The sequence below is a fragment of the Oncorhynchus clarkii genome, chromosome 25, assembly GCF_045791955.1.
Source record: "Oncorhynchus clarkii lewisi isolate Uvic-CL-2024 chromosome 25, UVic_Ocla_1.0, whole genome shotgun sequence".
NCBI classification, from domain to species: domain Eukaryota; kingdom Metazoa; phylum Chordata; class Actinopteri; order Salmoniformes; family Salmonidae; genus Oncorhynchus; species Oncorhynchus clarkii.
In genome coordinates this window covers 31,436,804-31,450,632 of record NC_092171.1, presented here as the reverse complement: position 1 = coordinate 31,450,632, position 13,829 = coordinate 31,436,804, and the positions used below count along the sequence as shown (strand labels likewise).

Genomic DNA, 13,829 nt, shown 5'->3' with positions numbered 1-13,829 from the left:
ATTTATTCATCAAATCTCTAATCTACAAATTAAAAGGAACGGACATGTGGTTAAAGGTTTCTGTCATAACATAATTATCTTAGCAAATGTAGATTATTAGGAATGTTTGAAAGAGAAATAAAAAGAGAGAAAGTGAGGAGAGAGAAGGAGATGAGGAAAGAGAAGAAGAGGAGGAGAGAGAAAAAGAGGAGGGGAGAGGAGAGGAGGAGATGAGAGAAGGAGAGGAGGACAGAAGGAGAGGAGAGAGAAGGAGATGAGGAAAGAGAAATAGAAGAGGAGAGAGAAGGAGAGGAGGAGATGAGAGAAGGAGAGGAGGAGATGAGAGAAGGAGAGGATGAGAGAGAAGGAGAGGAGGAGAGAGAAGGAGAGGAGGAGATGAGAGAAGGAGAGGAGGAGATGAGAGAAGGAGAGGAGGAGATGAGAGAAGGAGGAGAGAGAAGGAGAGGAGGAGAGAGAAGGAGAGGAGGAGAAAGAAGGAGAGGAGGAGAAAGAAGGAGAGGAGGACAGAGAATGAGAGGAGGAGAGAGAAGGAGAGGAGGACATAGAAGGAGAGGAGCGGAGAGAAGGAGAGGAAGACAGAGAAGGAGGTTTGCGGATGCTATAGGACCAGCTGCCAGAGAGAGAGAGAGGTGTTGACAGTTAGAATGTACAGTAACCGTGGTGTGTTAAAGCTGATATCATCAAAAAGCCACCACCACTCACTCTAACTCCTACTACCTACGCCCCATCCCCCCATGACAACACATACACACACAATTAGGAAATATGGCTTTCTACTCTCTCTCAATCTAACTACTAGTGCTGCATGCCACCCGCACACACAGCCTAAGAGCTCCCCCTAGCAGGTGAAAGGAAGCACATCTAGTGAGAGAGGGAGAGAGACAGAGAGAAGGAAAAGGACAGGGGGAGAGAGGGAGAAAAAATAAAGATAGAGGGAGGCAAATAGAGACTCCTCCACCATAGAGGAGGTATTGAAACAGCTGACAAGTCATGAAGTCAAAGACAGCGTTAAAAACCTAGTGATCACAGACAGACAGTTCACCATCCCTAAAGTAAGCAAACCAGGATTCTGGCATGCAGGTTAAGGAGAGGGAGAGAGCGGGTGAGAGAGAGAGCAGGGGAAGGAGAGAGAGAGAGAGAGAGCAGGGGAAGGAGAGAGAGAGAGAGAGACAGAGAGAGAGAGAGAGAGAGAGCAGGGGAAGGAGAGAGAGAGAGAGAGAGAGAGGGGACATGAAGGGTACAGTATTAGTAAACTATCAGGGACATGGATGGTACAGTATTAGTGGTCAATCAGGGACATGGATGGTACAGTATTAGTAAACTATCAGGGACATGGAGGGTACAGTATTAGTAAACTATCAGGGACATGGATGGTACAGTATTAGTAAACTATCAGGGACATGGAGGGTACAGTATTAGTGGTCTATCAGGGACATGGATGGTACAGTATTAGTAAACTATCAGGGACATGGAGGGTACAGAATTAGTGGTCTATCAGGGACATGGATGGTACAGTATTAGTGGTATATCAGAGACATGGAGGGTACATTATTAGTGGTCTATCAGGGACATGGATGGTACAGTATTAGTGGTCTATCAGGGACATGGAGGGTACAGTATTAGTAAACTATCTGGGACATGGATGGTACAGTATTAGTGGTCTATCAGGGACATGGATGGTACAGTATTAGCGGTCTATCAGGGACATGGATGGTACAGTATTAGTAAACTATCAGGGACATGGAGGGTACAGTATTGGTGGTCTATCAGGGACATGGATGGTACAGTATTAGTAAACTATTTAGAGACATGGATGGTACAGTATTAGTAAACTATCAGGGACATAGATGGTACAGTATTAGTAAACTATCAGGGACATGGAGGGTACAGTATTAGTGGTCTATCAGGGACATGGATGGTACAGTATTAGCGGTCTATCAGGGACATGGATGGTACAGTATTAGTAAGCTATCAGGGACATGGATGGTACAGTATTAGTAAACTATCAGGGACATGGAGGGTACAGTATTAGTAAACTATCAGGGACATGGATGGTACAGTATTAGTAAGCTATCAGGGACATGGAGGGTACAGTATTAGTAAACTATCAAGGACATGGAGGGTACAGTATTAGTAAACTATCAGGGACATGGAGGGTACAGTATTAGTAAGCTATCAGGGACATGGAGGGTATAGTATTAGTAAACTATCAGGGACATGGAGGGTACAGTATTAGTAAACTATCAGGGACATGGATGGTACAGTATTAGTAAACTATCAGGGACATGGATGGTACAGTATTAGTAAACTATCAGGGACATGGAGGGTACAGTATTAGTAAACTATCAGGGACATGGATGGTACAGTATTAGTAAACTATCAGGGACATGGAGGGTACAGTATTAGTAAACTATCAGGGACATGGATGGTACAGTTATAGTAAACTATCAGGGACATGGAGGGTACAGTATTAGTAAACTATCAGGGACATGGATGGTACAGTATTAGTAAACTATCAGGGACATGGAGGGTACAGTATTAGTAAACTATCAGGGACATGGAGGGTACAGTATTAGTAAACTATCAGGGACATGGAGGGTACAGTATTAGTAAACTATCAGGGACATGGAGGGTACAGTATTAGTAAACTATCAGGGACATGGAGGGTACAGTGTTAGTAAACTATCAGGGACATGGATGGTACAGTATTAGTAAACTATCAGGGACATGGAGGGTACAGCATTAGTAAACTATCAGGGACATGGATGGCAGTTGGACAGGCGAACCAACGGCCATCTAATCAGGAGAATGAGTTTAGGCATGCTGCTCTCTGAAGCCATTGTCTTTCATTGAGTAATGAATTATTCACTAATCTCAAGAAGCTTTTTCTGTTTCTCTCTCTCTCTCACAGACCCCCCCCCCCCCCCCCCCCAACGGTGGGTGACATCAGGATTCCCTAAACAACAACAGTACCAGAGATTTCTGCCTTGCTCTTTCTGCTTCTAAGCTCTGTGAATATTATGAATTTATATTTTATGGTCCCTAACACGAAAAAAATATTGTATTCAAGCCTTTCGGAATTCATAAATTAGGGCCACATTGGAATTATTAAAACATTGTTCCCCAATCACAAAGACTATCATCATCCAGCTTTGAAACAGTTCAACAAAAAGGCCCATGGCGTTAATAAAAAAGGTATTTCAGTTATTATTTGAGGGGATAATGTATTTTTTATTCCAAACAGCACTATTGAGCTCCATGCAGATATTAATTCTCACAGAGACGGGCAGAAACATCTCCATCACACCTCAGAATGAGCACTGTTCTTTCCTCTGCCTGCCTGTTTGTCTCTCTGGGTTCTCTACGGAACAAAGACCAGCACAGTGGGGTTTCTCTCTGGTCCCCCTCACTCCCAACCCAATGGGAAACATGCATCTCAAGTGGTCGCTGCTGCAATTTACACACTTTGTCACATGCCGGGCCGATAGTCAGTGTGTGTGTGTGTGTGTGTGTGTGTGTGTGTGTGTGTGTGTGTGTGTGTGTGTGTGTGTGTGTGTGTGTGTGTGTGTGTGTGTGTGTGTGTGTGTGTGTGTGTGTGTGTGTGTGTGTGTGTGTGTGTGTAAACATATGTCAGACGCTACCTCTTCATATACTCTCTATAAATCATAAATTGCTGTTTTCTAGTTCTAACAGAAATATTTTGCATAAATGTTAACAGTTTAACACCTATAAACTTATTGGGCATAGTGTGTTAAAATTACAAAATTATTAGGAGTAAATTGTATTTACTAATAAATAAATAAAAACGATGAAATATTTCAATATAAATATATAGAACATATCTGATCATTATAAAGTCACAAGAATATATATTGGACTCCGTACCCACACAAAATACCACATCACTTATCGCAGCCTTTCATGCCCTATGAAAATAACATACAGCTTTAACACTGCATACAGCTTTAAGGCAGCTTACCAATGATAGTGTTTAATTTCCATGTGTGAAAACATGCTTAAATCCCCCTCCAAAATGAAATAACATATTCAAACAGATATCCATGCAGCACTTGGAAATGTTTCAATGTTTCACACACATTGAGCGGCGGGACGTGTTTTTAATGTAGCACACACAACCTCAGAGCTGCTGCCGAGCCTGTAAAACTATTGAAGTGCAACACTGCAAAGTTTGCAGCTCTCCCTGCCTTCCTTCACTGAGAAGAAAACATCTGAATAAGCCAGTGCAACTGAAACGTTGTAGAAGCCTGAGGAAGACCTAAACTTAACTACCACTGAAGACCATAGACGACGTGTTGACTAGAAAGCACACACACATATTTGACTGCGTTCTCAATACCTCCCCCTTTGGTAAAAAAGGCAGAGAGATAAGAGGAGGCGTAGCACACTTTTTCACATCGTATGTCAGAATAATATTAGAAATGAATTCATTCCAGTAAAGATTGTCAGAAAATACCTATTGGTGACTTCAACAGAAAGAAGATTTAATCATGTTTAATTAGATTTAATCAGGTTTAATTAGATTTAATTAGGTTCAACAGATAAATACATTTTTACCTTCTTTTACACAATTTCTCACCGGTAAAAACAAACGCTTTTGCTACATTAAATATTGGTTGTTTCAAATGGATATACGATCTAGTGCATGAAAAAACGATGCTGATTTTGCTGATGCCACATGTGTGAATTTCAATATGCATGCGTGTGTGTGTGTGTGTGTGTGTGTGTGTGTGTGTGTGTGTGTGTGTGTGTGTGTGTGTGTGTGTGTGTGTGTGTGTGTGTGTGTGTGTGTGTGTGTGTGTGTGTGTGTGTGTCTTCAACCATAAATCCCAAAAACCATTGCGTCTCTGACACATAAATGATTAAATGTGCAAGCACCATACCACAGCTTGCAGCAAGCTCTCTTCCCATGTCTGAACACCCATCATTTAGAAGTGAATATCACTTTCCAGATAGATTTGACCTGCTAGACATTGAGACTACCCCTAATCATCCAGGCATGGGGTGTACTGTACTATTCTACTGCAGCATTTAGAACTCACTGAAGGCCGACCCTTACCAAGGTTTTATGTTGTAAATGAGTGTCCTGCATATACACACACCCACACTAACCTTAACCCCTAAGGCTAGACTGAACGCCTAACCCCTAAGGCTAGACTGAACGCCTAACCCCTAACCCTCATTGTAACCCTAATCCTAACTTCTAAACTTAAATTAGCCTTTGTCCTCATGGGATAGTGGGAAATGTCCCCACAGGGGAGAATTTTCCTTGTTTTACTATCCTTGTGGGGATATTTGGGGATTTTTAGGCCCCCACAAGGGTGGAAGAACAAGGTGTGTGTGTGTGTGTGTGTGTGTGTGTGTGTGTGTGTGTGTGTGTGTGTGTGTGTGTCTTTAAAATCCACAAAGCCCTCCAAGCAGAGAGACTTTAAAAATCACAGAGACGGCAAAGTAATATGGCTCTATGCTGAGAAAGTACAATTTAAAGATTTAAGGAACTCACTTTCACGTGTGTGTGTGTGTATTTTCACTATAACAGGAAGGCAGAGTACACTACAAGGCCTTGTGTGTGTGTGCACCCTCATACCGATCTGAGGGTTGTCTAAGGAGTAGGTTGACGCTCAGATTGTCACTCATATTTCTTCCATCCCCTCAACCATAGTCTAACATTGGAAATTGGATTTGGAGACAACACTAAAACAGGTCTGTTCTACCTCGGCTGAAGCATACCTCTCTCTGTTCTCTCTCTGTTCTCTCTCTGTTCTCTCTCTGTTCTCTCTCTGTTCTCTCGCTGTTCTCTCTCTCTGTTCTCTCTCTCTATCTCTCTCTCTCTCTCACACACACACACACACACACACACACACACACACACACACACACACGTCTTTGCAATCAGATCTAGGTCTGATAACTTGGAAAAGCTTTAGTTTCCAGATCAACAAGGTACATGAATATATATGACACATGCCGATATAAAGTGTGTATCTCATATGCCAATTTTAAAGTTTTACTGTCTGGTGTCCTGCAGAGTTAGTCAGAGTAAGATGTCGGTGATTTCCCCTCCACGGGACAAACAAAACATTGCTGCTATTTGAATCCATTTGCATGCCAATGACAACAGGAGTGAAGACAACAGGATGGGGTTATAGCTAGAGGAAAAATCTCTGTGTTTGAGAAATGATGGTAGACTGACTGGAGCTGAACCCATCACCCACAAACCTGTATCCAGAAGACTGACTGGTATATGTATAGACACACACACACACACACAGACAAATATCAAGACACACACATACAAGGATTGACAGGCATACGCACACACACACACACACACACACACACACACACACACACACACACACACACACACACACACACACAGAGAGAAATGATTGGGGCATAAAAGTGAGAGGTGTGTGTGTTGGAGAGAATGTGCAGAGTACACAGTCCTAACAACACAAAACACATTGGACTCAGATGACATCACCATGGAGTGCCTCTGTTCTCAGTTGGCTGCCTGGATTAGACTCTGACACTACTTCAGAACGCCATAGAAAAATAAATGATGGCTGGATGTAATTGATTTGAACTTGATGCCTTGAAAGTGTTGACCAGACTATAATTGTTTCACAATTCTTCACATGTCTGGTTGGTGCTTTTCTGGGTAGCTAGACTGTAATAAAACGTTCTGTGTAACACCATGCTACTATCATATTTTAAAAAAGGTAACAAGTATCTTGCCGTTTAAAAATTCCTAATTTAAAATGTAATCAATGAATAGGTGTTTCACACACGCTGATGTATGATGTAAAAATACAGATACGGTAATTATTATTTCATAAAATGTCTGTGTTTCCTGCTTAATCTCTCATCGGCTCTCGGCTCTCCTCTACCTTGTCACCACACAGAGGTGGCTCTGTGCAGGCAGCACGCCGAAGACACTGCGCTCCGGCTCCTAACTGCGCTGTTTCTGCCTGCCAATATAACCTACACTTGTACAGGTCACCTATAGTGGGCTATACCGACAGCAGTAGCCTAGAAATCAGAACCTAGATTTGTTAGATTAAATTGGTGATAGACATCTAATAATAGCCTACAAAGACGTTTGGACACACAATTGACTATTGCAAATAGAGATGTTTTTCGAAACAAATGCCGAATGGATTTAGAGTATAAACAACGGAGGACATATCCGCAAATCACCATTCAGCAAAACATTTGAAGGTAAAGCCATATTGTCAAGACAGGAAGTAGGTTGACTTTCAATTATCTCTTTGTATCGTGAGAAATCTGTATAAATAAAATATGAATGTAGCCTAAATACACCATGCCAATGTATTGTTAAATTACTTCAGCTGTCATCATCGCTCTATAATAATTTAACTCGGATTAAAAAAGCAGCAAAGCAAAGATAATATAGTTGTTTTTATGCGTTAGTTTACCTGGCGCGAGGATATTTGACTGGTGCTCGACCAAGGGGAGGAGAAACCTGTACAATATTTATATATTTAAATGTGCTTATAAAATTAAACATTTCATCTGTCGGTTCACTATACCAAAAAAAAAATACAGGGATACCTGCTTTGGCTGTTCGATAAAAGTTTGGTGGTTTGATAAAATGCATATTGTGTTGTATTAGCCTAACGTGAAAACTCTTGAAGGTGTGGTCGTTTTCTGTTTGCCATGACACACAAGTTACATCTCAACACGATGTGTCAATGGGTTACTTCGCTATTAGATTAATATTACTACAATGACATTGTTGGAAATGTATGAGATAATAAATTGAGTGAACAAATGCTTATGAGTGGACAATATACAGGAACTTCAAAGCGTGTTGAAACAGAATAATGTATGAATCGACTTTCAGAGTAAGAAAGCAATTGTCTCCAAAATGTCGGAGGTCCATCCATTCACTGAAGCCAGGTATTATTCTTGGTTTTCTACTTGGCCCCAGATAACTTAGTGCAGCCAGATACCTGACGGCCTATAAGCACCAACAATAGCTTACACTTCACAGTTCAATGGTCTGTTTGGAAGAGAAGAGGGTTTGATGGTGAAATGTCATTATAAATGTTATTAAGATGCTGTATTTAATAGACATTTAATAAGGTAAAGCTCTTATTTAATTATACAGCTTTCACAAAAGTCGTCTCAACTAGTATCCCATGCATAAAGTATATTTAACGTAAATGTTATGCGTAAAAGATACGTAAAAAGTAAAGAGTATAGGCAACATGACATCTTTACTCTAAGTAAAAATGATTTATGGAAATGTCATTGTTAAATATTGAATATCCTATTTAATTTCTCCAATTAATTATACTGTCAAATGCCATAGTTTATAAACTAGTGAAACCTTGTCAGATTCCGTAGTTCAAACGTCTTTTTTTCCAACCCTGATGTCACACGCTTAAGAGTTCACTATACCCTTTCTGATCAAATTAGCCAAATGTGGCAGTAAATACAGAAGTCAAACAATTTCTCATTAATGTTGTTGTTTTTTTCATAGTCCATTCATGAGTTGTGTGTGATTGAGTGAAAATGAAAAGCAGGTACTTACGTGCTATTAATTCTCTCTGTGACACGTGCTGTGGGTTCCCCTGCTTGCGACGGGACATTGCCCTGGCATTTACACTTGCATTGCCCGGGGACCAGCACTCTGAAGGATGGGCTCGCTTCCCTCCTATTGCCTCCACTTGCTCGGCACTCAACTTTTCCCGGGACCTCCAAAAGTACGAGGCTCCTGCGCTCGGACTGCCGGCCGGGGTGGGTGGTTGATCGTGCTTTGAGCTATTGGCTAGTGGTCCCCTCACTCCGAGAGGCGAAAGTGTATTTTGCGCTTCGCCTCTTCGGTCCACTCTGCCTCTGTGTTTGTATGTGACGAGACCGTGGATAGCCTGTGCTATACCTTCAGTTCTCTTTCACCGCTTCTCTCTGTAGGTTACTCACACCATTTGGCAAAAAGTGTGTGAGAGAAGTGATCTGTCCGAGTAGAAAAAAGAAAGATGTCAGAAGTGGGGAAATATCCTTGGATGTTTGACGGATGTAGTGAGTGACAGTTGGGATCAAACCCTGGCGAGTGTCCCTCCACCTTGTGAGAGAACAAGAATCAGAACGCGATGGTCAGTGCGCGCTGACAGCTCGGAATGCGCTGGGTATCACTGTGAGTCCAGTCAATTGCCCGGTCTCTGAACTTATTTCATTTCTTCTTTTAGAAACAAACACAAAAATAAAATAACAAATCGCAAACATTCACAATTACAATAATTGATAATACAATTTTACAAAATATGAATCCAATTTTTCTTCTCGGGCACTTGGGTATCACCAAGTGATGGGCACTTCTGTTGGTGCAGCCTTGAGCATCAGCATGCAATGGCAGGTACTTTTCAGTCTCCTCAACTCCAAGTGCTCTGCCCCCTTGTACGGCTCTGTGTAGACCGGGCACACAGAACTTCCACCTCTTTTCTAAATAAATCAAGACCTGCACTCTTTTTTTCTCCCCTTTCTCTGTGTGAGTGTGACGATTGAGTAGTGAGTCCTGCTTCCCCCGAGCTCTCGGTCTCTCTGTGGCTAGGGCTGCCTCCGTACAATGGGATACAATTCAAGTTCAAGTGCGGACGTGACGTTAAGTCTACAGTGAAAAGGAAAAATGGCAGACTGCAAGAGCACTGAGGGCGACTAGTGGTGGCTTTTCACAACTATCGGATCACCAGCAGCAAGCGGTGGACAGCGCACTGTCGCGGTCTCTCTTAGATAGAGGAGCAGTGTACCGAGCCTCTCCTCTTACTGCCTCACACAGACAAGCAAGAGGAAGGGAAAGTCGCAGTGTTCAGAAAAAGTCACGCTATTCTTTATGTTCAAATAACATTTTCCATTGACCAATATACCCTAATAATAGAATAAGATTGTTTGTTGATTTTTTGCATAGACCTGCTGGACAGTTTACAAGACCATTTCTATCAAATGCATTCATTGTCATCCGTCAAATATAATTTATTCGAAATATTATTCAAGTGGATTTTTTTTACATATAGGCCTAAGGTGAATGGTTTTATAAGTGGATGACTTGCTAAGGTTTAGTCAACGATTCGTTTTTTTGCGGGCATTTCTGTACGCGCTTTTGGCGTCCTATTCGATTACAATAGGAGCTAATAAGCAGGTAGGGAATATACATTGATATAAAGTTCTTGGAAATATAATATATTACGTGTATTTTTACATTATCCACACAGACAACATTTGACCAGTATTCTGTAGTAACCTTCCCTCTGCTTGGCAATTTGCGTTGGAACACATTTGAACATAAAATCTCTGAACAAATGAATCTATCATAAAATACCAGAACACCTTTACTCACTGCAAATTCTCAAAATAAATACTCGGAAGCAATTTTGATGTTGATTAGTCAACAACAAGTGTAGCCTAGGCTACTGTAGTGCATCTTATTTATCTCTGAACAGGTTCTCCCCGCAGAGATTAATTTATATATATTTGGATTTCTTCAGAGTTACATATTCTCTCATAAATGTATCAAGACCTAGTAAAAGACGCAAAGCAAATTCCCGAGCTTCAAACACGATTCATCAGAGGTCGATCAAATACATAATGAATGTGCTTAGGCTATCTGTGCACTTTATTACAGAGTTATTCCTAGACCACCTGGCTATCCTATAGTCTTTCTTATTCGTTATTTACGTAGTTTACACATGATTCGGGCTCACAAAGTATCCAATGATTTACCAGAATAATTAAATACAGGCTATGTTTTTTTACATTTTGAAATGGAGTGTGAACTATTTATAAAGTGAAAGTTAATTCCTCATTCCTGCGTTCTTAATTCAAATCTATTTATCTCCGGATTCCATTATGGTTGTTACCAGTATGGTACCAGGGAAGCATTTCATATGGATCCTCTTTTGCCCTAATTCTGCACACTGGAGTTCAAATCCATGATCAGGGCCTTATCAACAAGATGACACCCATAAATTACAGAAATAAACTTCCAAGTGGTATAAACTCAAGATGAAAATGAGAAACACACACTGGAACACAGAATGAGAAACAGATCCTCATCACACTGTGTCAGCAGCATCTATATTGTAGGCGTACAATGCAGATGCTCGCCCCCATCCTCTGCTCTGCACCCCCACTGCCTGCCTGCCTGTGTGGGACTGCTCCAGTGCATGTGAGACTTGGAGACACACAAGAGCAAAGCACTAAGTCAAATAATGTGTTTGAGCTGATCTTCTACCCTCTACCTACATGGGGCTGTAGTGGTAATCTTCTGCAAGTCTTACTGGGAGCTGATTGACGAGGCAAGGAGATAGGCAGTAGTAAGGCAGGCGGTAAGGCAGGCAGGCAGCAGGGCAGGCAGTGTAGTGAGGGAGGCAAGCAGGCGGGACAGGGAGAGTGGCAGAGAGGCAGACAGACATGCAAGGATAGTCAGCCAGGCAAGGCAGGGAGAGAGGCATTCAGGCAAACAGGCAGGCAGAGAGGCAGACAGACATGCAAGGATAGCCAGGCAGGCAGGCAGGCAAACAGGCAGGCAGTGAGGCAGACAGGCAAACAGGCAGGCAGAGAGGCAGACAGGCATATTGTGTGTTAGTGGGGGAGGGGGGATCATAACAAGTAAGTTATTGTGTAACTGATGAAGATATCTGGGACAATTGACAAATTCATTAAATTGAAGAGGTTGGAAGGCGGGTACAAAATAATGTTTGATTCAAAGGAAATATAGTATTCCACACCATCTAGAGTGGTTGTGTTCTGGTGAAAAGGAGGGCACTATGTAAGAAATAGGGTGCCATTTGAGATAGACTATGACTATGTCTGTGCTGTGGTAATACATACATCTGGTTTTGATCTAGCGAGTGATGCTGTGCTGCATATTGTTCCAACACTCCCATTCAACTTTCAACCCAGACGGGCTATCTATCTATCTATCTATCTTTAAGCATCAGCTATCTGAGCAGCTCACCAATCGCTGCAGCTGTACACAGCCCATCCGTAAATAGCCCACCCAATCTACCTACCTCATCCCCATATTGTTTATTATTTACTTTTTTTTGCACCCCAGTATATCTACTTGCACGTCATCTTCTGCACATCTATCACTCCAGTGTTCATTTGCTAAATTGTAATTACTTCGCTACTATGGCCTATTTATTGCCTTACCTTCTTACTCATTTGCACACACTGTATATAGATGTTTCTATTGTTATTGACTGTACTTTTGTTTATCCCATGTGTATCTCTGTGTTGTTGTTTTTTGTCGCACTGCTTTGTTTTATCTTGGAAAGATCGCAGTTGTAAATGAGAACTTGTTCTCAACTGGCCTACCTGGTTAAATAAAGGTGAAATAAAAAATAAAATATCTATCTCGAGTTTTTAAACCTTTATAGTAAAACTTCTATGGTAGCCTATATATGGTGACGTGGATTCACTTTGTCGAAAACAACAACTTTTCACAGACTTTTCTTAGTGGAGGGAATTACTAGGCATCAGAAAGAGAGGTTTGGGTTTATTTTTCACTAGACATGAACGGTAGGTCAAAAGTCAAAAGCAAACTCTCTGGTCATCCTTTCCTTTCCACATGGCGTTGATTGGCTCAGCTGATGCCGACTCCTATTGCTATTTAACACCCATCTCCACATCTCACTAGCTGGATTTGTGGGCAAACCCCCTGGAAAAACTTCCTCTTCCTCTTGCCGTGGTTTAATCCGTGCATCATGCTTCACGCCACCCCGTGTTGAGATGTTCATGCATATTTATCTCCAAGTGGTGCCGGGTCAGGTATTCATCCATCTCTTCTTCCTCTCTCCGTTGATCACGGGGGTATCTGAAGGCCTGCTTTCCCAGGGTTTTATCCCGGTGCGTACTCGGTGCGGAACGCTGGCTGAGCCTCCCTCTGTGCCAGGTGGTCTGCTCCACGGTTCTTCTCATCTGCTGAGGAACCATGAAATACACTTCTTTAAGCCTTAGTGGACTGCCGCTCACCGCTGGCTGAGACCGAGGCTGAGACTGCCGCTCACCGCTGGCTGAGACTGCCGCTCACCGCTGGCTGAGACCGAGGCTGAGACTGCCGCTGGCTGAGACCGAGGCTGAGACTGCCTCTCACCGCTGGCTGAGACCGAGGTTGAGACTGCCGCTCACCGCTGGCTGAGACCGAGGCTGAGACTGCCGCTCACCGCTGGCTGAGACCGAGGCTGAGACTGCCGCTCACCGCTGGCTGAGACTGCCGTTCAATGCTGGCTGAGACTGCCGCTCACCGCTGGCTGAGACCGAGGCTGAGACCGCCGCTCACCGCTGGCTGAGACCGAGGCTGAGACCGCCGCTCACCGCTGGCTGAGACCGAGGCTGAGACTGCCGCTCACCGCTGGCTGAGACCGAGGCTGAGACTGCCACTACAGAGCACTGTGTAAAACCACCGCCGCGATGCGTTGAACGGACTTTGTTCATTCGTCCACATCGCCTTGAGTGCTCTCTCTCTCTCTCTCTCTCTCTCTCTCTCTCTCTCTCTCTCTCTCTCTCTCTCTCTCTCTCTCTCTCTCTCTCTCTCTCTCTCTCTCTCTCTCTCTCTCTCTCTCTCTCTCTCTCTCTCTCTCTCTCTCTCTCTCTCTCTCTCTCTCTCTCTCTCTCTCTCTCTCTCTCTCTCTCTCTCTCTCTCTCTCTCTCTCTCTCTCTCTCTCTCTCTCTCTCTCTCTCTCTCTCTCTCTCTCGGGCCCCGAGCTTCAGCTGTCTTCAGTAGCAGCTTGACAGACTCAGAGCCAAGCGCTTTCCTGTTTCCCTCCTTCCCTCCATACACC

At 42.9% G+C, this 13,829-nt stretch overlaps 1 protein-coding gene across 3 annotated transcripts in view; it reads right to left on the bottom strand.

Annotated features, from left to right (window-relative positions):
- The window catches only part of LOC139383744 (B-cell lymphoma/leukemia 11B-like), a 116,819-nt gene extending 107,227 nt beyond the window's left edge, over nt 1-9,592 (bottom strand). For 2 of the 3 annotated variants that reach the window (XM_071128302.1, XM_071128301.1), the window contains exon 1: nt 8,582-9,568. In XM_071128302.1, the coding sequence (XP_070984403.1) occupies nt 8,582-8,639 (58 nt within the window). In that variant the 5' untranslated portion in view covers nt 8,640-9,568. Of the gene's footprint in view, nt 1-8,581 lie in introns of all 3 variants that reach the window. The other variant, XM_071128303.1, reaches the window with a different exon arrangement.
- Between the last annotated feature and the right edge of the window lie 4,237 nt (nt 9,593-13,829).